This window comes from Amblyomma americanum, chromosome 1 (assembly GCF_052857255.1).
Source record: "Amblyomma americanum isolate KBUSLIRL-KWMA chromosome 1, ASM5285725v1, whole genome shotgun sequence".
NCBI classification, from domain to species: Eukaryota; Metazoa; Arthropoda; class Arachnida; order Ixodida; family Ixodidae; genus Amblyomma; species Amblyomma americanum.
Genome location: NC_135497.1, coordinates 436,843,127 through 436,869,955, shown reverse-complemented (window position 1 = coordinate 436,869,955; position 26,829 = coordinate 436,843,127). Strand labels below are relative to the sequence as shown.

At 45.8% G+C, this 26,829-nt stretch overlaps 1 protein-coding gene across 2 annotated transcripts in view; it reads left to right on the top strand.

The window, feature by feature from the left end:
- Positions 1–26,829, top strand: part of LOC144115900 (nose resistant to fluoxetine protein 6-like) — a 134,602-nt gene that overhangs the window by 66,197 nt on the left and 41,576 nt on the right. For both annotated transcript variants that reach the window (XM_077650532.1, XM_077650533.1), the window contains exons 3-7: positions 12,760–12,971; positions 15,608–15,719; positions 16,286–16,370; positions 20,528–20,616; positions 23,517–23,696. In XM_077650532.1, coding sequence (XP_077506658.1) covers positions 12,760–12,971; positions 15,608–15,719; positions 16,286–16,370; positions 20,528–20,616; positions 23,517–23,696 — 678 coding nt within the window. The remainder of the gene's footprint in view (positions 1–12,759; positions 12,972–15,607; positions 15,720–16,285; positions 16,371–20,527; positions 20,617–23,516; positions 23,697–26,829) is intronic.

Below are 26,829 nucleotides of genomic sequence, written 5' to 3'. Positions count from 1 at the left end.
CGGACTTCACATATGAAATGGTCGTCTATTTACATTTTCTGTATGCGACTGTAATGCTGAATATATAAGACAGTTTATGGACTTCAGGACCTCGTCATATTTCTTTAAAATAAATTGCACGAACATGAAAGATGAACACGGGAGACGAAGAGGATGAAACATGCGCATTTTTTTCAAGAGATATTATTACCTTCACGCCAAAGCATAAATTTGCAGATATAGAAAAAATGATAGGGTTTTATGTAGTTAAACCGAGTAGGACGTGCGCAAGTACGTGAGGCAACATCGCCTCAAAGGCAACTGCATGCAAGATCTTATCGCCAGCCGCTATCATCAGCCACGCGCGGGGATGGAGGGGGAGGGGCGGTTTCGCGCGTTGACGGAGCAGCTGCGCAAGGCCTCCACCGCTGGCCGAGGGAAACCGTACAAGCTCGAAAACCTGAGATCCATATCTCTCACCTCCTGCGTTAGAAAGCTCATGGAGAAGGGGATACATACGAGGCTTTATAACTACATGGAGTCCAAAGGGCTCTGGCCGCACGAAATGGTCGGCTTCAGGAAACACCGCAGCACGCAAGACGTAATGCTGCGACTGAGGCATGACATCGTCGATAAGTGGCACTCAGGTGACATGAAGGCTATTCTGGGGCTTTACCTCCGGAAAGCCTTCGACAACGTTCACCACGCGGCCATTCTTGAAAACCTCGGAGACATGGACGTTGGAGCTAAAACCTTCGCCTACGTCAGCAGCTTCCTCTCGGAGAGAAGGGTCACCCTGACCTTCTTGGAAGCAGAATCATCGAGTATAAAGATAGCTGGGAAGGGCACACTTCAAGGATCCGTCTTGTCCCCCCTGCTCTTCAATATTGCGATGATCAAACTCCCACAAAGACTTGGCACCATCCCAAACATCAATTTCAGCCTCTACGCCGACGACATTAATATCTGGACCAACCGAGGATCAGACGGAGAAATTCAAGAGAATCTCCAACTAGCGGCGGCCGCTGTGGTCGATTACGCGGCGAAAATCGGCCTCAGTTGCTCTCCTCAAAAATCTGAGCTATTGATTTCCACCAAGAGCAGACAGAAACCCGACATCGAAGTTACAGTGGAAGGCCTAAGGATCCCAGCAGTCAGCCAGATCAGGGTAATCGGACTCATCATCCAGGCCGACGGGAGGATCACGACCATGATAAACAAACTGCAAGGATCCGTAGCGCAAGTAACAGGGCTCATCAGAAGAATTTCTCTCAAAAACAGAGGTCTGAAGGAAGGAAACTTAGCCAGAATAATGCAGGCTTTCATTACCACCAGAATCTGCTATGTCATCCCCTACCTACACCTAAATGCGAAGGAAAAAGAAAATATCGAAGCATCCGTAATAAGGAGTATCAAGAACGCACTCAGTCTCCCTCAATCAACCTCGACTACAAGATTACTGGCCATTGGAATGCATAACACAGTAGACGAGTTGGCGGAAGCCACACGAACCACACAGATAGAGCGGCTCAGTCTGTCTGACACCGGGCGACAAATACTGAGATGGGTGGGGCTTCAACACGACAGGGGCACGACCCCGAAAGTTAGTCTCGACAGCGGGTACAGAGACAACCTCTACATACCGCCGATGCCAAGAAACATGAGCCCAATTCACCACAAGGAAAGAAGGGAAAACAGAGCGAAGGCCATAGCTAGAAAAATGGACTCGAAACCACCGGAAACAGTGGCATACACGGACGCAGTCACCGGAAAATCTGGGGCCGCGGTCGCCGCGGTGGTAGATGGGGCAGGCATCCCGTTAATTACAGCATCGATCAAAACAAGAAATGCTGACATCGCAGAGGAAGTGGCTATTGCACACGCGTGTGTAGAGACGCAAGCCAACACCATAATTAGTGACAGCAAGACGGCCATCTGGAACCTCGCGAAAGGAAGGGTGGGGGCAGAAACGAAGAAAATACTTGAATCCAGGGAGGTTTCCCGTAAGGTCAGAATTATTTGGACTCCTGGCCACGAATCGGCACCGGGGAATGAAGCCGCACACGGGCTCGCTGGAGACGTCTACTACTGGGAGAGCGCAGAGCGGCTCGACGACCTAGTACACGAGGAGCGGCTGACCACCTTCAGAGCCATTTGCGACTACTATAAACTGGGTAGAAGATCCTACGCCACACCACACACACAACTGGACAACGAACAAGCCAGGTGTCTGAGAAGACTCCAGGCGGGCAACTATCCGAACCCACACTGGCTATACCTCCTTAACATAGACGCAAGAGAACACGACAGATGTAAACAATGCGACCAGAGAGGGACACTAAACCACATAATCTGGCAATGCCCCTACTCACCTGGGGCTGCCGTAAACATTCCTAATGAGGAAGCTTGGGAGTCTCTCCTTCGAAGCTCAAAACTCGAAGACCAACTCGAAGCCATCCGCCTGGCGACCGAGGCCTCGAAGAACCAAGAGGTTCACCACACAGGCCTCTAGTCGCGGAGCCCCCTACTCCCTCCCGGGTCTGCGTACCTGAGCTGGGAAGGTAGGCGTGTCTTCTATATCGGTGGGAAATAAAGTTTTTCTGACTTACTCACTGGCCGAGGGAAGAGGAAGACGAATAGGTTTGTTCGATCGCCTGTCGCCTGAGCTCTCTTTATTTAGCTATTTTTTCCTAATTTACCTAGTTTTATTTGAATATTCGAGGACGGCAGCATCTTCAAGGCGGTACTGTCCCTACGGGAAGAGTACGGCTGCTCCGGCGCCGGCAAGCCTAAAGGGACCACCACTCCATTCAAAGTAGGCTGACTCGGAAGAGGCGGCCATGGCTTCCCAGGCTGTGGAGCGAGCAGAACATGGACTCGACCACCCGTCCAGCGAGACCTCATCGCTTAGTGGGGCTGAGTCAACGATCGTGGACGGTGACGAGTCAGTGGCCGATATGGCTGACGTGGACAACGAGGGCTTCAAGTTGGTGAGTCATCGCAAGCAACGAACGGTAGGGATCCCGGTAGTGGTTGAGCCCACAGAAAAGGAGGTTGATTTAAGAGAGAAGAATCCCATCTTACTTTTCGCGGCCATTCAATCACTGCTGGGATCAGCTCCGATTCCAAGTCGGTTCACCATGCACGGGGCTCTTGAGCTGGATGTCTTGACGGAAGAGCAGGTTGACAAGCTCCTGCAGAGCTCTCAGATTTTTGGCATCAAAGTTAACGTGCGGTTGCCCCATTCCTACATGAAGAACTCCTGTGTTATTAAGGGTGTACCAAAGTGGTATTCAGAAAGCGACCTACAGGATTATCTGAAACCACAAGTTGTGCTGCACGTGAAACGAATTGTGCGTCGTGTGGAGTCTCCAGGGAAAGAATGGGCTGCGAAACCTACCAACTCTATCGTGTTGACATTCGCTCCCAACTCAGAGTGCCCCGAAAAAATTGATCTGGGATTCACCAAACACGCTGTTGCAGATTTCACTGAAGCTCCTCCACGGTGTTTTAGATGCCAACGGTTTGGGCACGTGGCCAAAGTTTGCACAAACGATCGACGCTGTAAGCGGTGCGGAGGCGACCACGACTTTAAAACCTGCAGGGCAGATTTTGCTTGCGCCAATTGCGGTGGCGATCATCCAGCGAGTTTCGGAGGCTGCCCCTTCCGTGTGAGCGCTCTGCACCGTCGGATGTCCTTTATTGCTGGTCCGAAAACCCCACCGACTGAGACGCCTGTCCCAGTATTAGACGAGTTCCCAGTATTGGAGTCTGATGTTGTTGCGTTGCCCAACAATGTCCCTAAGAGACCTGAGTCCAGCAAGAGGCCAAGGCCCAGTGCGCGCGAGTCGACTGTTCGACCTCCAGCAAAAAGTGTCCATGTTCCTGAGCGGCCGGATCACAGCCAGACTCCACGGCAAGGGGGACCCTCATATGCACAAGTGACAAAAAAACCAGCTACTGCGGCGAAGAGTGTGTCCCCGTCGGCATATTTTTTCGATGTTGTAAGTGAGTGCGTTGCGCAAAATAAGGAGCTCTAAAATCAAGGTATGTCTGACCTTCTCCATGTTTTGTTTGGGGCCCTGCGTTCACATGTTACAGCGATGGCGCCTGGTAACCTCAAGAACTTCCTACAGCTGGTGCTTTCTTTTGAGTCCCTAATTTCCACCTTCGCAGCAAACTTCCTTGCTAACTAAAATGGATGGGGCTAAACCTCGTGGATCTCATATGCACCGAAAAGTGCCGTTTATATTGCAGTGGAACTGCGCTGGGATTTTAAGTCGGTTAGCTGAACTAAAACTATTCTTGAAAGAGTCTTGTGTTCCAGTATTGACCCTGTCAGAAGCTGGCCTGCCAAACGGGAGATGTTTGACTGGATATGTCGCCCATAAAAACTGCAGCATAAAGTCATTTCCTGCAGGAAGCGCTGCGCTTTACATAAGAAGAGAAATTCCACATGTTTCTCTAAGCGTTGCCGATCTTTGCACGCATGACATTGAGGTAGCGGCTGTCAGAATACAGCTCGGCTCTCGAACCCTTTCTATTGCATCCGTGTACGCGTATCGGTGGGAAGAAGGTAGCATTAGATTTGTTTCTACAGCAGCTCTGCGACCGCTGCCCAGCACCTAGAATCATCTGCGGTGATTTCAATGCCCATCATTCCTTTGGGGTGAGAGGAACACTGATTCCCGTGGACGCAAACTTGTAGAGGTTATTGACAGTTTGGACCTGTGTGTTGCCAATGACGGAAGCCCCACTTTTTTCCGGCCTCCAGCCTGAGCGACAGCTACAGACCTGACACTGCATTCACCTGACGTCCGCGTGAGTTGGTCAACAGCGCCTGACCGCATGGGAAGTGATCACTATCCGATTTTGCTGTTTGCTGCCGACTTTCGTATGCATGGTCCTAAAATTAGCAACGTGGTCAACTGGGACAAGTACAGAAAGCACCTAGAATGTGTTTCTGGTGATGTTGACAAAATGATTTCTAGTAAGCTAGCAGAAACTACGGCGGTCAAGTTACCTGATCATTTTCCGGCCCCGGATTTAAAACTCAGGAACCTTTGCGCAGCGAGAAGAAGGGCGGAGCGCCAACTCGTGCGGAAGAAGGACGACAGGCAACTGAGGACGACCTTCAATAGGCTGAATTCTGCTATTAGACGGCACACGAACAAGCTGTACAGGTCGCAATGGGCCTCATTCTGTGCTAGTTTGACTGTGTTCTCACCGATAACGAGAATATGGTGAGTTATTGGCAGCCTTGCTGGAGAATCTCGCCCTTCGAAGCCTTTTGAAGCTCTTGCAATACGCAAGGAAAAACCTATTGAGTGCTTGGCAGAGGAGTTTGCAGACGCACTCGTACGCGCTGATTCTGGAATAGATATATATACACCACCTGCTTCCTCCAGGTCTATCATGGACGTCCCGTTCACGCTTCCTGAGCTTCAGAGTGCGCTCAGTGGCCTGCGACGCCGGTGTTGACCAGGTCCCGACGGCATCACTAATCAAATGCTGAATATTCTGCCCTTGCAACTCAGAAAGGAGCTCCTCAACTTCATCAATCGAGTTTGGGAGACTGGCGATGTTCCTCCGTCATGGAAGGTGGCACATGTAGTTCCAGTACCTCAAGCCTGGCAAAGACATGACAGACCTTGCCTCGTATCGCCCTGTGTCATTGACCTCCTGTGTAGCTAAGTTGATGGAGAAGCTGGTAAATGAACGCTTATCATGGTGGCTTGAGGACAGCAATGCACTGCCATCATGTATGACAGGATTCCGCCGAGGTCTTAGTGCCCAAGATAGGGTCTTAGACTTGATCAGTCACATTGAACACCAGAGAGCTTTCGGCCTTTCCACCTTAGCCATTTTTCTTGATGTTGCGAGAGCTTACTACAGCGTGCTTCAGAGCTCAATTCCAAACAGTTTGCAAGGCATGGGCATACAGGGCCATATGTTAAGATTCATTTACAAGTTTATAAGTGATCGCGCGGTTCGTGTACGGTTAGGGAGTACGTTAAGCACCGAAAGGGTTCTATCACGAGGTGTGCCTCAAGGAAGTGTTCTTTCCCCCACTCTCTTTACCGCCGTAATGGCTGGCCTACCCGATTCGTTGAAAAAAAAGTTGCAGGCAAGTGCGTATGTCACTTTATGCTGACGACATCTGTATTTGGATTACTGGCTACCAACACAAGCGATTAGCCCTGATAGCTCGACAGGCTATACTTTCGGCACAAGCTTACCTTCAAGGTGTGGGGTTGTCTCTGTCAGTGGACAAATCGGGCTTTATTCTGTTCCCAGGTGTAGGAAGACGTCAAGCTCGGTTGAAGATAGACCTCGGTCACTCTTGCCTCCGTCAATTCAACCACGCGCGTTTCCTGGGCGTCATTATTGACTCCCGTCTACGGTGGCTAAAAGCTGTAGACGCGATTGTTTCATCTGTATCTTCTCGTCTCAATGTGATCCGTAGAATTGCACATGAGCAATGGGGAAGCCATCCTTCTTCAATGGTCAAACTTCATGAAGCGCTGGTGGTCAGCCGGATAATGTATCAATTACCTTTAATTTCCCGCTCGGCATCACAACTTGAGCGCCTCGAAGTTGTCCACAGAAAGGGCCTAAGAAGAGCCATTGGAGTTCCCCAGGCGGCTGCGAATAAGGCAGTACTTCATGAGTCCCTGTCGAAACCTCTTAGTCTTATCGCTTCTCAGAGACTATTAATGCATCTTGACCGCTTAAGAGAGATGGTAGCTGGGCGATCCCTTCTCCAGCGGCTCTGCAAGAGATATGAGTCGAAGGCTTACTTGGCACTCAATACTCTTAGTTCTTTAGGCATTAATGTCCGAAGGCAAAGGAAACGGTTGAAACCCCCCTGGTCTTTTCCGACCCTCGACTGTAAGGTCACAATTCCCATGTGAGCGGAAAGCGCAGCTCTCCTTTGGCAGCAACGCGTTCGCTTGTACTGGAATACTTGGAAACAGAGTATGCCTGCCATCTTCAAATTTTCACGGATGGTTTTGTGGACAAGGTCAAACAAGCTAGCGCAGCGGCTTTTTACATTCCTTCTTTAGACTGTAAGTGGTCCGTACGCTGTACTGCTGTCGTATCCTCCACAGCGGCTGAAAGTGTTGCTATTGAGGCGGCTTTACGGAAGTTAGGGTCTTGTCCGGCTCAACCTGTTGTCATCCTAACTGATTCAAAATCTGCCCTTCAGAGGTTAGAGCGCGGATTCCCTACTGACGCCTTGTCTCTAAGCTATCTGCGCTTGGTGCAGAATGTGCACAGCAGAGGCTTTACTCTACATTTCCAGTGGGTGCCCTTTGACATAGGAGTCAACGGTAATGAGGTGGCAGACAGTCTCGCCCATAAAGCTCTCTCAAGGATTCCATCAAAAAAAGTACCTCAAGATAGAAAAAGTCTCTGCAGGAAAACGGTGCTCGATCACTTCAGTACCCTGTGGAGTGCGTCCCACAAGCCATGTGTGACCAAGGGACTGAGAAGTTCTCAGGCCACCCTTCTACATCGAATTCGCACGGCCTCTGCTCGCACTCCTGCATGGATGCATAAGACCGGCATAGCATCATCTCCGCTCTGCTCTTTATGTGGTGTGTGCGGGGATATCGAACATTATATTGTGTACTGCCCAGAGTACAACGCGGAAAGGCAATTGATGTTCGTTTCCTTCAAGAAGACAGGAACCCGTCACAGCACAGTGCAGGACATTGTCTACCCAAGTGGAAACCAGACATGCAGAAGGCAGGCTGCACGCTTTCTTTTAACATTTCTGCAGAACACGGATCTTGTTTTTAAATGGTGACAGCAGGAACGGACTATGGCCAACTGTGATTGTGTGCGTAGATGGTGTCTTCTGGAGTGGACTACTTTATACTGTGAGTGAATGTGTGTATGGAGTGTGGCACTACAATGGCGTATGTTCTACTGTGACTGAATATGTGCATAGATGATGACTTCTGGAGTGGACTGTGATATGAACTGTGTGGATTGATTGTGAGCATAGATGGTGACTGCGGGAGAGAATGTGTGCTATTTTAAGAGACTGTGCGCTTAGCGGGGTAGATGCGGCATTGTTAATATCGAAGGGACGCTGCGGTGGAGCAATTGCCGGCAGATAAAGCAAGGCTAACCCCACCTGTAGCATTCAACACCTCAAACAACAAATCCATCGCTGGCCCTCGCCAAAGGTTCGGGCTTCACAGACTCCTCGATTTTTTCACCTTGTCTAGTGAAGTAGCGCTTTCTAGCTAAAAAATAGCAGATGGTTTACCATGGCTATAGCTAATACGTGCTAAATGTATTTGGCCTAAAGGGGTGTATAGTAAAGGCCTTTGGACTAGAAGCCTTTACCCAGAAGGCCTTTACTTTTAAGGCTTTTGACATAAGAGCGTCTACCTTGAAGACATTTACTTTGAATGCCTTCACTAAGGTCCACCCTTCACAGCTGAATGTCTGCCAGTTGTAAAGGGCTACCGCACTAAAATACCATCCACATGTCGGAAGACAAGTCAGCAAGTGAACTTATCCACCAAATCCATACAAAGACTTTTCCTTTACTTTTTTGTGTTAGACAAAAATAAAATAGGATACATTTCCGGGAGAGAGAGAGAGGGAGAGAGAGAGAGAGAAAAACTTTATTTGGTCCACTAAGGGTTTAGCGTTCGGTCTTCGTCTGCATCGCTGCAGACTCTTGACCTTCAAAGCACGGTTGGGCCCCTAGTCCAGGGCTCCACTGAGTCGCGCTGCTGCACCATTGCCCTTTGGGCGGCGAGCTCACAGCTAATGAGCCGGCTCTCCCACTGCTCCGCACTCGGGGTTTTGTGTTGGTGGAACGTGTGGTGCCTCGGTACGTCAGTCGTCTTTCCCTCGGCGCCGTGCCCGCACCAAAGTCCACTTCAACGTGCCGGTGGTCATCATTTGAAAGTAAAACACTCCAGGAATATTTCGTGTCTGCGCTCGTTTAAAGCTAGAGGAATGAAAGTCCAGGAGCTTGTGCAGTTCATGTTTTGAGATCATTATTGTCTTTTTTCTGTCTGCGATGCAAACTCTCGGGCAACGAAATTACTGGAACAGAGTCACATAGCTAGGAGGAAGTGCAGCCAGCCACGCGGCACAACGCACCCACCTCGGCCGGCCAGAAAGGCCCCCCGACCAAATACACATTTCCGAATAAATTCCTGAGCCTTTCAAGCAAAAGAAAGCATTGGAGTATTTTCTTCTTCTTTTTTCATTTCGGTGGAGTAGAATAGAGAGTGGTATTAATTCAGTAAATGCCTAAGATGACAATTATATGAAGGTAGCAGAAGAAAAGAGAACCACACTGCGCGAGTGGGAACCAAAACCACGACCTTATCATGTCGCGTACAGTGCTCTACCGTCTCAGCTACGGTGGTGGAAGTATAAACTTAAACTCTCGAACTTCTTTGTGCTGCGTGTAGCATAATCTTGAGAGTGTTCACTATTCATAGCGGCGGATGTCGAATGTCGTCCTGTACACCGCTAGCGTCCCGTGGAACATGATGAGAAGTGGTCAATGGCAACTACGCGATCGAGAAGCCTTTCATGCTACCTCTGTATTTAAGACTGCCAGAACCAAGTCCCTATAAAAATAAGGGCAAAAAAGCATAGGGGAACTGATGGACTATAGATATATAGACGAAATTAGCGAATACTTTTTGAGATCAAGGAGAACACAGGCGAACGTTACTACTTTTACTGCTTGCAATCGTTCAATTAACGCCGCTTTCTCAGGTGCTCTTCCTCATAGCTGTGTGACTCTGTTCCAATAATTTTGTTGCCCGGAGTTTGCATCGCAGACAGAAAAAAAACAATAATTATCTGAAAACAAGAACTGTACAAGCTCCTGGAGTTTCTTTACTCTAGCTTTAAATGAGCGCAGACACGAAATATTCCTGGAGTGTTTTACTTTCAAATGATGCATTCCACATTAATTGCAGCAATCACTCCGTGCTTTTCTCTTGCGACCGATAAAAAATTCACAATCGAACTGCTTCACTGATGCTCTTACGGCTTTGCCTTCATCAGTCGAACGCTGGCTGCGACGTGTAAAGAAGTGCTTACGTTTAGAAGACCAGCTCGACATTGTGCCTACTATATTTTTGCTGCGGTGCAAAAGTGCTTGGACCATCAGTTGCCAGGCTTACGAAAAGCGGCTTTTGGGCAGATGTCAGCGCGGTAGCAGAGGATTGCCTGAAGCTATTAAAAGAGAGGGACTCTCCGTCGGGAAGATGTGAACCAGAAGGAAAAAGGCCGGTCGTCTTCCCATATTCGTATCAGGTCTCGCACCGCATCAAAAAGGCAGCCAGCAGGCACAAGGTCAGGCTGGCGTTCTCTGCTTCAGGCAAATTGAAGTCGTGCCACAAGGTAAATCGCATTGAAACGCAAGGCAGTCGCGGCTCTTTCTACAGCATAGGGAACCGTTTGTGCACTGCCAGACGTGGGTCATCTACAGCATTTCTCTGTCTTGCGGATCCAGCTTTGTTGGACAAGCTGATCGTTGTTTAAAGATTAAGTTTGAAGAGGATTTAGGAAACCTTGATTACATCAATGCGCCAAGTTCACTTTCAAATCACCGCAAAAATAGCAAGCCTTGCAAGAAAAGAAGAAAATCATATTAAAAAAACTATTCTTCAGCCCACGTGCAAAGAAAAGACAGTTAGCAGGGTGTCCATGGAGGCGCTCTTTATCGCCAACACACGCGAAAGTTGCGTCAGCACGCTTTCAACAGTGTTAATGCAAGGTGAGGTGGAATTCATAGGTAAAGTGCTCGAGCAGTTATTGATAGGAAAAAAAAGTGGCACGCATGCCTAACGAAGTCTCACATTTTCTTCATTATATTCTTTCTTCTGAAATAAAATTTTTCGTTGATAGTTGCGTTGCGTTAAGTAGCTGTCTCGTTTCATTATTTTTAACCGCTCAGTGTATTCAAGCAACAGGGCATTGAAAAATAAAGCTTGTTTTTCATGAAGGAGGTAAAGTTCGATTGTAGTTAAGCTGAATGAAACGAACACTATTAATTGCACGAATTCGAGCGCAATAAATTAGCCAGTAAAATTCGGTCCCAAATTGCTTACACATAACCTAGTTAACTACGAAGAAGCGTTTTGTACGATATAAGTTGTAGAGAGGGGGGGTTGGGTGGTGGAGCAAGGCTAAAGATCCTTGAAGTACTCATTTGTCGATGACAACACGCACAGTTTCAGCGGACGAAGCCTTCCGCCTAAATACACTAAATAAGAGAGGGCACGTGCCCGAAACGACACAGCCCACTATGCAGTCTAACGCTGCCGAGCTGCGTCGTTTCCTAGCGCGGTTCCGTTTTCTCCGTCCACTGTGCTTACGTTCTCAGGCCACCGTACACGCCTAGCATCCAAGTGGCGATGATTTGTCCCTAGGCGTGGGTGCATGAGTGAGCACAGGGACGATTAATTTTGGCATCGTGCTGACAGCCGACTCTAGGAGGATTGACAGGTTGCGTAATAAGCAGAGAGAACGTTCCCGAGGTCGGGACGACTTCTGGTTCGAGAAGTACGTAGATGCATGTAGCCATGCTGGTGAAATAGCTGCTCCCTTCCCCACTAAGTTCAGTTCTTGCTTCTTTGCGGGGTTTGCTTTATCAATCAGTTTTTGCCTCCTTATGGTCATTCAACATGTTAACATTCCTAGCTTCTCTTGAGCAAGTTATGCAGTACGTGTTCCCGCTAAGCGCAAATATTTTCACGAATAATCAAGGTCTTGTACAAATGATTTTTTCATGCACCAGACTACTCTCAACCATAACAGCTGACTATATCGAAAGTTCATCTTGTTGAAATACAGCACAGTCACCAGCCATTGTGATTCCAATGCCGACGACTGACGAATGCATACGTCGCTGGTAACGCCGCCTCTTTCCTCTTTTTGTAGGCCAAGTTTGAGAAAAAAACTTTCGTTAAGAAATCTTCCCCTGCTTTCTTACCGGCCTTTGTGTCGTTAACATAACGTGACAATATATTATAACGCAAATTCTAATACGCACGCCTAAGAGGAAGGGTTAACAACTATGATTTTAAGAAGTCACTGAAGTGGTGTTGGTGCATAAGCCACTTAGAGCATGCACAATGTGAAGAAGTTTTTAACACGATTTTACACCTTGAGTACTGTCACACTTTACAGAGCTTTATGAGGAGACCTTTCTGGTCGAGGGTGTAAATAGCCATCTTAAGGTAGGCAATTTGCAATTAATATTCGTATGTCAGTTCAAGTTTTGGAGATCGCTTCGTAGTCGAAGCATATTGTCCTCGGGACTGGACTCAGCACGCATTCCTTGCCAGACCGCTTTAGTAAGGCCGTAACTAGGGAAAGGCTGTTGGCTTTGGGATATCAGTCCTTTGCGGTTTAGACAAAATTTGCTGAATAAGGGTTCGAGTTCCTCGCAAAGATCTATCCGCTAATCTACACCAGATTTTGCTTTTGCAGAAGGCGAGCTTGTAGACAGTGGTACGAAGAATACAAGTGTTTCAAGCTGCTGCCTTGGCGTGTGAATGCGCGGCTGCGCCCAGATTAATGCCAATTAGTAATTCTAGAACGTTCAAAGTATAATCACCAATTCCTGGTTTATCAAGGGGCTAAGAGCTTTTCAGCACAAAAGTGACTCCGCCAATCGACTCCTGTCGCAAGGAATGAAGACAACGTTTGTATGTTTGTCTTTGTATTGCTCATTTTGGCCATTGAACACAATCGTTGTATTTATGTCCTATGTGGCTGCAGTGGTTGACGCGACGGCCAAGTACCCGACCGGACTGCTGCAGGCTTCCACGGCCCAGCTGGGTGCTTACGACGAGTGCATCGAAACTGTGGCGAGGGATGAGTACGGAATCGAGAAGGCCCGCGGCCAGTACTGCAACGTGCACCTTTCAATTGGCGAAGAGAGCCCCGTCATCAGAGAGATAATGCCAGCTGTCATGATGACCCACAAAAGGGTGAGGTGAATGCTTGGCAGGTTTTTTTTCCTATTACAGCAATTTATTGCAAACATGGCTTTGTCGAATGTTTTTTTTTGTTCTGACAACATTGCGATTTAGCCCCAGGACACTTTCTGTATGAACGAAATTTCGCCCGTCACCTGCACCGGCTCCTCATCAAACACTGCCCCGAATGCTTCACTTGTCAAGCTGCCTTGTCAAAATCAGAGCCACATGTGTCGTCTGCGCGGGTGCAAACTTTTTCAAACGCCGCGCCATTGATACGGGAAGTGCTGTATGTATCTTATCATCATCGGTACCCAGGTTTGTTTACGAACGTCAAAACCATCAAAACCGTGTATTCTTGGCCCTATAATTGATCGACACTGAAATGAATGAAAGCGAGAGGAGTAAGCTAGACAGGAAATGGCTACTTGAAACCATTATAAGTGTCCATGATTTGGCGCAGCTTTTGTTGTTGTGCGCAGAATTGGAACCATTCTTGAAAAACAGGCGAAATCCTAGTTTGAACAGGTATTACGAGACAGTTAAGTGAAGCAGCTGGCAGCTGGCGCACTGGAACCTGCTTTTTCGTGAAAACTATACTGTCAGATAGCTAATCCACATAATACACTGCTAATCACTGTGACATCTCTCATCGGCGCGGATCTGTCTTTGTGCTTTTTTGTGATAGTTACGTTCTTTAACTGTGTTGCGTGCTTTGCGTGCTCAGTCTTCCTGTGGTGCTTTTTCACGCTGCTGTTATCGGTATGCTGGTACACGTCTATTCTGCTTTGTCCCTGTCGTTGTAAGGACATGCCCTTCTCATTACGGCACCACATTTATGACACATGCTTCCTGACTTCCACAGCGGCAATATACAAAACACTAGTTCCGTCATGGATCATATAAGTAGTAATCTGTGAGAGGGGGCTTAATCAGATTAGTAGACAGATAAGCTGCAATGAGCATCCGCCTTTTAAATATCACCCAGTATCAGCAGTTGAATGGCGAAGGCGAGGTCCACGTAGCTGACGGCTCTTGTTAATGGAGATAATTTGTACGAACAAAATACAGCCACTTTTTATGCATAGTTTACATAGAATTCATAGCGAACGTCATCTTGGGGCCCAGAAAGCACCGCCAATACCTGGCCGCTTTGCTATTCCGCTTATGGCCTACTGCATCCCGCGTTCACTGTGAAGCTGGCCTCTGCGCCCAAAGGTGGCTCTCGTGGAGTTACGCACAAACTATCTATTAAATACTTGTAGGCGTCCCTTAACAACAAACAAAATGTTAGACACTAAACAGTGCTTTCCCTCTTTTAAGAGAGCACACTACGAGCACGCCACTTTACGACCGCTCATGATTTTTTGATAGACGCTTGTGACGCAGCGCTTCGCACTGCAATACACTGTATTCTACCCAAGCCTGTGGGAGTGTACCTCAAAAGGCACAATGTCAAGACATTCGACCTTTTTTCTTACTCAGCGTGTGGTACCGCACGGAGATGACGCTTGTGTAGATAGGCTGACGACATTGAGACGAAGATGACAAAGTTCTGTCGACGTTTTTGATAGACGATGTTACTACTTGTGCAGCAATAGTACTGCGTGTGCAGCGATAGTACTATCTGGACAGCAATAAGTATACAAAGTACGTAGGCAAGCCCAATACAAAACTTAACTCGGACAGTAGTATTTTTGGTCTTAAAAAAGAAAGAAAAAGGAGAATATCTCAACTAGAGTTGTTATATAATTACCTAGAGTGGCGCGTAAGTCCGCCATATTGCTACCCCGAGCATTCAAATAATGAGGAAAAGCCGCAACCCTTGTATGCAGGAGGCGGACTTGGTGCAGTGGTTAGAGTGAGTGCAGGCTCAATTCGCTTGATTCTGGCTGCCAAACTTGCTTTATTCTAGGCAGATTACTGCTGCAATAAACGACATAGCGTGTTAGTAAGGCGTCGGCTGCACCGAGGCCTACCTGAATGAGTTAGGAACAAAATACTCGTCATGTAGGTAGGCGGTGCCATCTGTTGCAAACACGAATCACAAACGTTTTCTTTTTAACAGTTGTCAAACACATATGATGAAAATTGCGTATTATTTATAAGAAAACATCATTTTCATTGAAAGCGTGCTCTCGGACGCACAAGAAATAATGCCTCAAAGCACGATAACTGGTGGTGTATGAATTTACTGCCAGCAACGGTCTTCACATTTCGGCTTGCGGGTACTAGAAAGGTGCAGTTGTGCCGCACTCATGAATTACATGTGAATGGTAGGCGCGGAGGATTCAGGTAGTTTGTTTTATTGTTTAATGGTTAGGACACAGAAGACGAGCGCAATACTCTTGTCCGATCCGAGTATAGGCGGCTTTGAGAAAAGGTAGAAGATGACTGCAGTAAAATTATGGCCGATTTATTTAAGAAAGTATAGACAATGTTCTCCAAGGTAGTAGCGCTGGCGCTATTCAGTACAAGCGGACTAGGAATCGTGCTGCATGGCTTTAGATGACCTCCAAAGTATTAGAGTAGTTCAACGAGCCTCCAAAGTATTAGAGTAGTTCACCGAGTCGGAGTCGCCGACTAGGCTAGGTATTTTAAATCTTGCAGTGGTATTTGACGTAGCTTTGCTTACTTTTCCTCCTCAGACGCCGAACTTCACGGAGTACATGACAGACGAAAGGCTGCCAGGACTTCGTCTCGGTGTATGTGTCATCGCCGCCTGCAGCGAGGAAGACCTAAACAACATCGGCCGCACCGGCAAGTTACCGTCGCTGTGCAATGTTTGCTTGCTGTTTCTAAAACATGCATTTGATCGCGCGCGAAACGTACATTGCACGCTGTCACCTAGCGTGAGCTGAGAGATACAACGACTCCATGTGATGCTGAATGGCTGCTCAGAACTCCGAACATGTTTCCTTATCTCCTGTCCCTTTGCGTTGAATTTATAGACCTGAGATTCGCCGCGAAAAGCCTTTACTAAGAAGCCCAGCAGTAAAATTGTTTACTTTCGAGAGTATATCAATAGAAAAATAGTAACCAGATATACATTGGTGCTTATATTCATTGTCGAACATCTGTCGAACTTGCGGACAAAAAAAAATTCTATGAGTAGAAAGTGCAAAGAGGCGTGTTGTACATGTCTCCCCCACATATTGAATTGAAACTGACCCAGGCTACACCGACTTGCAGCAAACAGAAATTTTTTATGCATTGACAGAGGATTTACATATCATGATGGTTACTGGAAGTTTTTAACGGTAGCCATTTCTGAAGCTCATCGACAGGTAAAATGTTTCAATTAAAAATTGTTTTCTTCCATGCAGTAATCGGCCCAACAACCAGAATTGCTGTAAAGAACTGCGTTACAAGCGTGGATCAAGGCATAAGTCCCTCTCAAGCTTGTATCTTGTAAGTGTGTAACGTGTGCGAGCACGCATCGTGCTTTTTGGCTGCTAACTCGTAACTTTGAAGAGTAAAGGACCAGTTTGGATGTCAACATCCCAGGAAAAGTCAGGGAGGCACTTGAGCTCTGCCTTTAAAGGTATGACCCGACAGGGGTTTCTCTTGCTCAAGCGGACACGAACACTGTTTCCTTTTTCACAATCACAATAATTATGTGAAAGACCACACAATATACACTTACATACAAAGCCGACATACAAGGCCACCAGGGAAAGCGAGCGTCAAGCTAAGGCCGCAGAAAAGCTGGCGATCGCTTCAGCGCGACAAGCAGAAAAAGCAGCGACAGTTGCTGAGCACGCTGCGCGGTTGAAAGAAGAAAAGAAGCTGAAAACATCGAGGTAATGAAGAAGTACGTAACGACAGGCAGCGAAAGACGCCAGACATACAGCGCGCTGCCCAGCTCGAGGAGAACGGGAGGGCAAAGGAGGTGGCACATCAGCGTGGTACGACGGTAATAAAACCGATTCCATGCTTATATCAACTCTCGATTGCGGGAGAGGTAGTATTTTTTTCTTATGAGGATTGCGGGCAAAAAAAGCAATGAAACATCTAGCTTGGACAAGTAATGTTCTATTTCAATCCATAAGGCGATGATAAAGAGGCCACCATTCACTCCGTTATATTCATTGTTTTAAAGCTAAGGCTCCTGAATGGCAAGAAACCGTGGTACGTTTGTGCTCCCAATATTCCATATATTATATTCTTCCTTAAAAAAATATACACCCACTTCAGAATCGATTTTTTTTGTACTTAACCCTCTTTGAATTTAAAAGATTGTTAAAAATCTCATCTTCAATATGTTACAACTAATTATTTGTCTATTGTATCGCAAATGTACATTTTTAAGTTCGTGCATGCTCACATGCTAATAGATTGTTCAAACTGATTTTTTATTCATAGCGTAAGGCTGTAACTATTCAATGTCTCTGAACGGTGGCGCATCGGGCTATTTGGTGCATATACGTGATTTTTCGGAAGCCCGGCAATCAACGCGGACACAGAGAGAGAAGGCAGGGACTATATTCCCAACTGATTTACTGAGCGCAAATAGCATGCGCTTTATACGCATCCGCAGGCATTGGAATGTCAGTAGCGCTAGGAAGACATGTCAAGAATTACAGAGGAAAGCAAGTGCTTTCCAAGATATGAAATTAGCAATGAACTGATGCAGTTCCTTCTAAGTAATGCAGTTTTTTGTGCTTCAGTGATGTCGCGAGTAGGTTGATCTCGACATCTTCCTATGCCACGGCACTGATTCAGGAATGGAACAGGGTCGCGGCACTTTCTGCACTGAATGGCCACAGAGCTCCCTGATAAATTTATAAGACTGTTGTGCTCGCATAGCCGATCGCTGAAACCGCTCTTAGGCTGTCCCACACCCTTGTCGGCACAAGACAGCGGGAAGCAATAAACAAGACAATATTCGCACTTTATATACTGTTTCGTGTTTTATTCAACAGTTATGCTGTCTGAAAACAGCCTAGGGCTTGGTGAGCTTGCAGAGTTTGTTAAGCTTGTAGGAAGCAGTGAACACAACTTTCACGACGGGTTTCATTGCAATCTCCTTTACGTTTCTTACGTTGTACAAAACGTTTTCACAAAAATGAAAGACGTTCGTCCGGGGGCTTCCAGACCATTCACTAGAGACAGCGCCGCAGCCTTGTTCCGTTCCAAAATCAGCGCCGTATGATTGGCAGGCCTCGAGTTAAACTTTCTCAAAAGACCACAAAAGCACAAAAAGTAGCATCGCTTAGAAGAAACTGCGTCAGTTTACCGTTAGTTCCATTATCAAGGAAGGAGCTTGCCTTGCTTGTATGACTTTATAATTCTTGACATGTTTTCTTGCTGCTGCTGTCATTATAACGTTTCAAGATGCATATGAAGTCCATGTTGTTTTCACTAAATAAATCAGCTGGAACTAGCGCTGATCCCTGTCTGTCTCTCTCCGTGCCCAGTTGATTGCAGCTCTTCAAATTATTTACTCAGTGTCTTATCGTGCTTTTACTGCCACTGCGTTTTGGAGGCCACGGACTCCTCAAGCAGTCTCTGAACGGCTTTTCTTTTACTCTCCTGAACACATTAGTGAATAGATCAACAAACGACCAAATGTTCATATATAGAAAAGAACGGAGAGAGAAAGCAATGAACGGAGGATATAAAGAACAAAAGATGGTGCAAAGGAAGCATGAAAGGAAGAGAGGAAAAAAGGAACGGAGCAAGGCATAAATTGAGAATCAGACAAACAAAGCAAGGGAGGAACGAAGAAGCAAACAAAAGGAACAAGGAAAAAAAGGAAGGAGAAAGCAACGGAGAATTGAGAAAAGAGAGCAAGGAGAGAATGAGCAAGGAATCAGAGGTGCAAGGGAGGGAAGAAAGGTAAGGAGCAAAAAATAAGCACAGAATCGAAGAAAGGGAGCAACGAAAGAGCGGAGGAAGAAGTGAACGGTGAAAAGGAAGAAACGAAGAATCAAAGAAAGGCAGCAAAAAGGAATGGATAATGAAACAAAGGTGCAAGGAAGAGGGAGAAAGGAACAGAGCAAGGTAGAAACGAAGAATCGAAGAAAGGGAGCAAGAAAGGAACGGAGGAAGAAATGAACGGAGCAAGGAAGAAGGGGACAATTGAACAGAAGGAGGAAGAAAGGAACTGAATTAGAAAGGAAGGGAGCAAAGCAGAAACGAAGAATTGAACCAAGGGAGCAAGGAAGGAAAGGAGGAGGAAAAGAGCGGAGCAAGAAAGCATTGGAGAATAGAAAAACGGAGGAAGGAAGAAGTAGAGAATCAAAGAGAGAAAAGAAGGAACAATGAACGTAACGGGGCTAGGAATAACCTGAGAATCGAACAAAGGGGAAGGAGACAAGAACGGAGTGAGGTAGAAACAAAGAACTGAACAAAGGGAGCATGGAAGGAACAAAAGAAGAAAGGAACTGAACAAGAAAGAAACGACTCAAACAAAGGCAGCAAAGGGGCAATGAAGAATGAAACAAAGGTACAAGGAAGGTGAAGAAAGGAACCGAGCAAGGTAGAAACGAAGAATTGAAGAATGGGAGCAAGGAAGGAACTGAGGCAGAAATGAACTGAGCAAGAAAGGAGGGGAGAATCGAACAAAGGGAGGAAGAGAGAAACGAAAGTAGGAAGGAAGGGCACAAGGAAGGAAGAGAGGAAGAAAGGAACGGAGCAAAAAAGCAATTGAGAATGGAACAAACGGAGGAAGGAAGAAGTAGAGAATCAAAGGGAGAAAAGAATGAACAAAGAAAAAGGAACGGAGCTGGGAAAAAGCAGAGAATCGAAAAAAGGGGAAGGTGAAAGGAAAAGAGGAAGGTAGAACGAAAGAATTAAACAAAGGAAGCCAGGAAGGAACGGAGGGAGAAAAAAAGAAGAATCGAACAAGCGGAAGAAGATGCAGAGAATAAAAGAGAGAAAAGAAGGAACAAAGGAAGGAAGCTAGGAAGAAATGTCGAATCAAACAAACGGAGCAAGCAAAAAGTGGAGAACCAAACAAAGGCAGCAAGGAAGGAACATAGACCAAAGCAAAGGGAGCAAGGAAAAGATAGAAAGGAACAGAACAAGGGAGAAGCCGAGAATCAAACAAAGGGAGAAAAGAGGGAACGAAGGACGAAAGGAACGGAGCTAGAAGTAGAGAATCGAACAAACAGAGCAAGGAAGGAGGAGAGAATCAAACAAAGGCATCAATGAAGGAACTGAGAATCGAACAAAGGGAGCACAGAAAGAAAAGTGCAAGGAAGAAGCGGAGGAAGTAAGGAATGTAAGAACAAACGAGCGGATCAAGGAAGGAACAGGCAAGAACGAATGAAAGGAGGAAAGGAAGAACAAATTAACGCACAAAGGAACGAACTTCCTTCTACCCCCCCTTTTCTTTCGGTATCATGGAAATACTGAATAATCCTTTTCTCATCGAACATTATCGAAACATCAGCTTACACTCCCTATCGCCGTCTAACCCTTTGGCCGCGTGGCTTACTTAGTGGAGGTCCATATCCAGCGAAACCTGACTAAACTAGGTGCTCCCTACCGGCCTGATATCTTTATTCCTTGATAATTTTATCTCATTCATTCCTAATACTGTTTTTTCTTGTGTTTTGCAGAGCCTTCCTCGCTCTTCTTGCAACGATAATTGTTTCTGCAACAGCATTTGAACTCTTCACCAGAAAATGGGACAAGAAACGCCGCAATGGTAAGTGGGGCGAACAACTGTTGAAACCATTTTGCCCTCCAGTCTTCTATTTTAGGGCTGTCGTGCGTTAGCGTCAAAAGCTCACCACCTAATTGTAAATTTATTGGAAGAAAGGAAAAACAATTTGCAATTGCAAAAGTCGATTTTCCGACCAGCGAGACGCTAACAACCATATCCATACATATACCCTAAAAGGGCAATATTAAATTTTTTTGATGCTTCATATTGCCAAAACGACGACGCATAAGGCAAGAAACGAGAACCTCTGCACAACGAACATGGCACTCCTCCCATTTATTGCGCTCCTGGAGGATCTCAGATATCCAAAGTGATGTGTGTAAAACTGCCTGAAATCAATACTCGCAGAAGACGACCGAGACTCAGCGGAACACGTAATAACGAGTAAACAGGCATATTATCGCCAGTGCTCTTATGCGCCCGCTGCAAATTATATAGAGCAAATGCTGCAATGAAATGGTGAAAGTAACGGCAAAATATAAGGCCAGCAGTGGGCAGTGATAGTCTGAGAAATGTGCAGCTATCAACAGTCGGAGCAGAGATCTTGAAAAGTAAGCAGGAAAAAGTAAGCACGCAGTCGTGAAAAGAAGTTAGAGCTGTGAAAATAATGACTTCTTTTTAGTTGGTGGGTTTAACACTGTCAGCATGGAAAATACAGGCCCCTAAGCATCTCCACCTTTTCTAGCGAACGATGCAGGGTGCAGCATGCAAAAATTCCTAAAAAGTTAGAATTGGGCACATTCTACTCTGCGAGGTGTCTTAAACGCCAATCACATTGCTATACCAAAAGATGTGCTACCACGCTCATTGCTCACTGATGAGAGCATAGAGTCATTCATTCTCAAGCTATTCCAGAGGCGTACCGTGACGATTCAACGTACCTGCTTGCGCGTGTACAGCTACCCGTCTGTCTTGAACAGCTGATGTTTTCCCGTGTGACTGAACTGTGACTGACAATCGATGTAGTTAAGCCGTTATTTCATGTAGCGTAAGTCAATTGCGTTCGAAATTAAGAATGAACTACTTTCTAAGAATAATTCTGAGAAAGGGAGCAAAAATACTAACCTCTATCCAAAACTGAAAAGTAAATTCGAAAATATACACAAGTTTGCATCTCCTCAATCACACTTTGAGTGCCTTTATATTGTCTTTCTAAGTAAACGAACAACGGTAATCGGCGTCTTCCTTGTGCGTACATGTTTCGATGATGCAGAAGCAGGTCATTTGAAGTGCGTTCAGCTTAGAAGGCCAGCCTTGCTGATTAGCCGGATGAGGAGTGTTTCACTGGATTTCGCCTCGTGACCGGCTGGCGCTACGGTGGCGCGCGAAGCGTAACATTGTTAGGAGCTTAGACTAGTTCATTCAGCATTGTAGGATCGAGTGGCTAGGCTTTGCTCTGAAATAACCTCGCAATAACCGGCGCATCGTCTGCGACAATGGGTGTATAAACATGAATAATTTTTATTTTTGATCGCAGAGCTACATAAAGTACATATGTAATCCCGAAAACGACCTTTTGCAACATATTTATCGAAGCAAGCTCCAACAGTCGGCTACCTGCCAGAATCGCAGAAGATAAATTGATGCAATCTGAACGACAGAGCAGCTTATAATTTTTGTCGTCAGAATGCTGCATTGGATTCTTATGAGACAGTTTTGATTTACTGTACGCTCGAGAGTAACTGCGCATAGTTTTACAGTCTATAGGGATTTATAAACAATTCCAAATACTAAGTTTATTTGTTCTGTACTCCACTTTTCCTAACAATTCTCCAAATTTCAACATTGCTGCAATATAGGGACAATTAAAGATAAAATATTAGAAGTTCATAGCTTTTCGGCGACGTTTTCAAAGCCTGGACATTACAGCTTAACCGACTGCGTGTAAGCACATGTGACAGTCACAAGCATGACCGTGAAAGAAGTCATTTCATTCGGTAAACAAGTGTCGAATACAAGGAGTGAAATGTCCTTTCAGCGTTACACTTCTTCTATTACCAGATATACGCAAACAGCTAGAGGCCCTAATGTTTACTGCAGATCTTCCGTGTATTCCGTGTAGCTCACGGACCTTCATATTGATAACTCAGCTTTAAATAATGCTGGCTATTATGGGAACGAACCACAGGAGCTCAGCGTTCTGCATGAAAGTTTCCTTTCCTTTGTCGCAGGCGCACCACCATATGCCTCAGTGGATTTCAATTTAAGCTGCTGTGCTCAAAGACCCGAGATCGAAACGCAATCGCGGCGGCTGAATTTCGATGGATGCGAAATGCAAAACGCCTGTGTGCTGTAAGGGGTCAGTGAACGTTAAAAATTTCAAGCGGTACAAATTGCCCATAAGCCTTCACTATGGCATCCTTAAAGCGTTTTTGCAGCATGGTAACCTTTGTTTCATCTTACGAAACCATTTTAAAGCCCAAAAATGTGGCCGTTTGAACACTTTAGGTATTATTAGTACTCCAGGCTACAAAGGTACATGCCGTATAACATCCAGAGTGAGTACGCAAGCGTTGACCACCTGAGAGCCTGTGGCACATTATGGCTATATATACACCACCATTCCCCTCAACCGCCTTTTTACAATTCTAATCCTCTGGCATACATGACAATGGAATTCTGATTAGGCGTTTTCGCTTATTTGCCTGCCTAATCCGGCGTTAGAGTTGATGCGCAGATGCCCCGGGGTCAAGGTATGACTATATGAACGAAAACATTGGCTATCTAAACCTAGGCCAACTATCTGCGACAATGCTGCCTTTGTCTCTACAGTGCCATAATTAAAATTTTAATTTAAGTTCAAGGAAAATAAGCCTGAAAATGTGACGATGCATATTCGCCGCTCACAATGTTTCACTTATGCTTGTTTTATGTTTTTGCAGCCGTCCCGTACAGGTGTGCAGTAGCGTTCTCACTGCTCACGAATACGAGGATAATCCTGAGGGTCAACGAGGATAAATTTTCCGACACCTATGCATACCGTTTTGTGCATGGCATCCGGTTTCTCAGCATCTTCTGGATCTGTCTTGGACATTCCTATGCAATAATCACCGAAAATATCAGTGAGATATTTATTGTGTATCTTTTTTATTGAATTATTGAAACGTACGCTTTCTGAATTGACGCGATTGCATAAAAAAAGTAAGGTTCACTATAATATTTCTACGAATGAAAGAAACGATGTAGCATATGACGAAGATAAAAATAGCAGCTTTATGGATAATACATTTAAGAGAATATTACTGGTCATCAGTTAGGACAGCAAGTTGGTCTGGATCATGCGGCTTCTCACTTTTCTATGAAGTCTGCAGTCGATGAACGATGCACAGGAACAGTATTTAAAAACAAGCTACCTTTGGATGTTGAAACTAGTTAGTACTCACCGAACGGCCTGAAATAATTTATTGGCTGGGATGCCTACGTCTTTACTTCAATTAATAACTAAACCAGTTTCGTAAATAACACGCAGAACCACTGTAGCAAGAGATCAAACAATTCATTTCTCTCACAGCATTTAGTCATCATCATCATCATCATCATCATCATCAGCTTTACTACACCCACTGCAGGGCAAAGGCCTCTCCCATGTCTCTCCAATTAACCCTATCCTTTGCCAGCTGCATCCACCCTTTGCCTGAAAACTTAATCTCATCCGCCCATCTAACCTTCTGCCGCCCCCTGCTACGCTTACTTTCTCTTGGAACCCACTCCGTTACCCTTAAAGACCAGCGGTTATCTTGCCTTCGCATTACATGCCCTGCCCAAGCCCATTTCTTTTTCTTGATTTCGACTAGGATGTCATTAACCCGTGTTTGTTCCCTCACCCACTCTGCCCGCTTCCGATCTCTTAACGTTACACCTATCATTTTTCTTTCAATGGCTCGCTGCGTTGTCCTTAATTTATGCTGAACTATTTTCGTTAGCCTCCACGTTTCTGCCCCGTAGGTGAGTACTGGTAAGATTATGCTGTTGTACACTTTCCTCTTGAGGGAAATTGGTAAACTGCCACTCATGATCTGCGAGAATTTGCCATATGCGCTCCACCCCATTCTTATCCTTCTAGTTATCTCCCTCTCATGGTCCGGATCAGCTGTCACTACCTGCCCTAAGTAGACGTATTCCGGCACAATTTCTAGGCTCTCGCTGCCAATTGTGAACTGTTGTTCTCTTGCTAGACTGTTGAACATTACCTTGGTTTTCTGCATGTTAATTTTTAGACCCATCGATCTGCTTTGCCTGTCTAACTCGTTGATCATGATTTGCAGTTCACCTCCTGAGTGACTCAGCAAGGCAATGTCATCAGCAAATCTCAGATTATTTAGGTATTCTCCATTTATTCTTATTCCCAACTGTTCCCAATTCAGGCCTCGAAATACCTCCTGCAAACATGCGGTGAAAAGCATTGGCGAGATCGTGTCTCCTTGCCTGACGCCGTTCCTTATTGGAATTTAATTGCTGACTTTATGGATGAATATAGTAGCTGTGCAGTTGCTATATATATCTTCCAGTATTTTGACATAAGGCTCTTCTACCCCCTGATTACGCAATGCCTGTATGACTGCTGAGGTTTCCACTGAGTCGAATGCTTTCTCGTAATCAATGAAAGCTATATATAGAGGTTGGTTATATTCTGCGCATTTCTCTATCACCTGATTGATAGTGTGAATATGATCTATTGTGGAATATCCTTTACGAAAGCCTGCCTGATCATTTGGTTGATTAAATTCTAACGTTGCCCTGACTCTATTAGCGATTACCTTAGTAAATACTTTGTAGGCAACGGATAGTAAGCTGATCGGCCTGTAATTTTTCAAGTCCTTGGCGTCTCCCTTCTTATGAATTAAGATAATGTTTGCATTCTTCCAAGCTTCTGGTACAGTCGAGGTCATGAGGCATTGCGTATACAGGGTGGCTAGTTTTTCTAGCACGATGTCCCCTCCATTCTTCAACAGATCTGCTGTTACCTGATCCTCCCCAGTTGCTTTTCCCCTTTTCATTGCTTCTAAGGCTTTCTTTACTTCATCTTTCGTTACTGGCGGGATGACGCATTGCTGTGCACTGCTGTCTTTCTCATTAGCGCTCTGATTACCTTGGCTACTGTACAGGTCTGTGTAGAACTCTTCGGCTACGTTAACTATCTTATCCATATTGCTAATGACATTGCCCTGCTTGTCTCCTAATGCATACATCTGGTTTTTACCTATGCCTAGTTTCCTCTTCACGGTTTTTAGGCTACCTCCGTTCTTTATAGCATGCTCAATTCTCTCCATATTAAACTTCCTTATGTCGTCTACCTTGCGCTTATTTATTAACTTTGATAGCTCCGTTAGTTCTATTCTATCGGTAGTGTTAGATGCCTTCATGTTTTGGCGCTTCTTAATCAGATCTTTCGTCACCTGAGATAGCTTCCCGTATTTATTATACCATTTTTAGCATTATAGCATTTAGTATACCATTTATATAGTATAAGAACAGGCAGCAGCTTCGTCAGGTAAAGATCAACATCCCCGCAGGGGGGCATCTACAGCTTGCAGGCGCTGGTGAGTGGCGACACCAATGGTTCCTGAGAATCCGCAGGGAGATCCCCACAGGGGGATGATGGTGAACAGTGCATCACCACGGACCAGAGCACCCGCACCTAGCCTTGCGTGCCATCGCCGTGTCCGAAAAAAAAGGGATTCCTGGTGGTTGAGCCGATGCTGAGCGTTTGGACCTTTAAGGCTCCTCGGCGGAGACAACACACCACTTTGGCCCCAGCTTCCTGTAGACGGCACCTCAGCCTGACCCGCCCGGGGAAAATCGGCAGTCGCCTTTTCATATTCTCCCCTTCATATTTCACTTTCCTATCTCAGTCTCACAACTCTCCTATATCCTACTCACTTCTTGGTTTTTCCTTTTTTCCTGGCGGCGAGGGTTAACTTTGTGTGACCAACTACCCTGAGTTGCGTCATATTTGGTTATAGTTGAGATGTACAGCTGGCGTGGGCAGGACTTGCTTTAAGTTCCTGTCCCATCCCCTTGTTGGACTCCGTTGTGGGTGGCTGGCACCATGACCGAAAAACTAATTTTTTATAACTCCCCCTTTTCAAAAACCAGATCGCTCTCTTAAAAGATGGCGGAACGAAGCACCAGACTTTTTCCCCCAAAAAGAAAACAAGCTTCCCAAAGTTTCATGTGATACATAATACAGTAGAA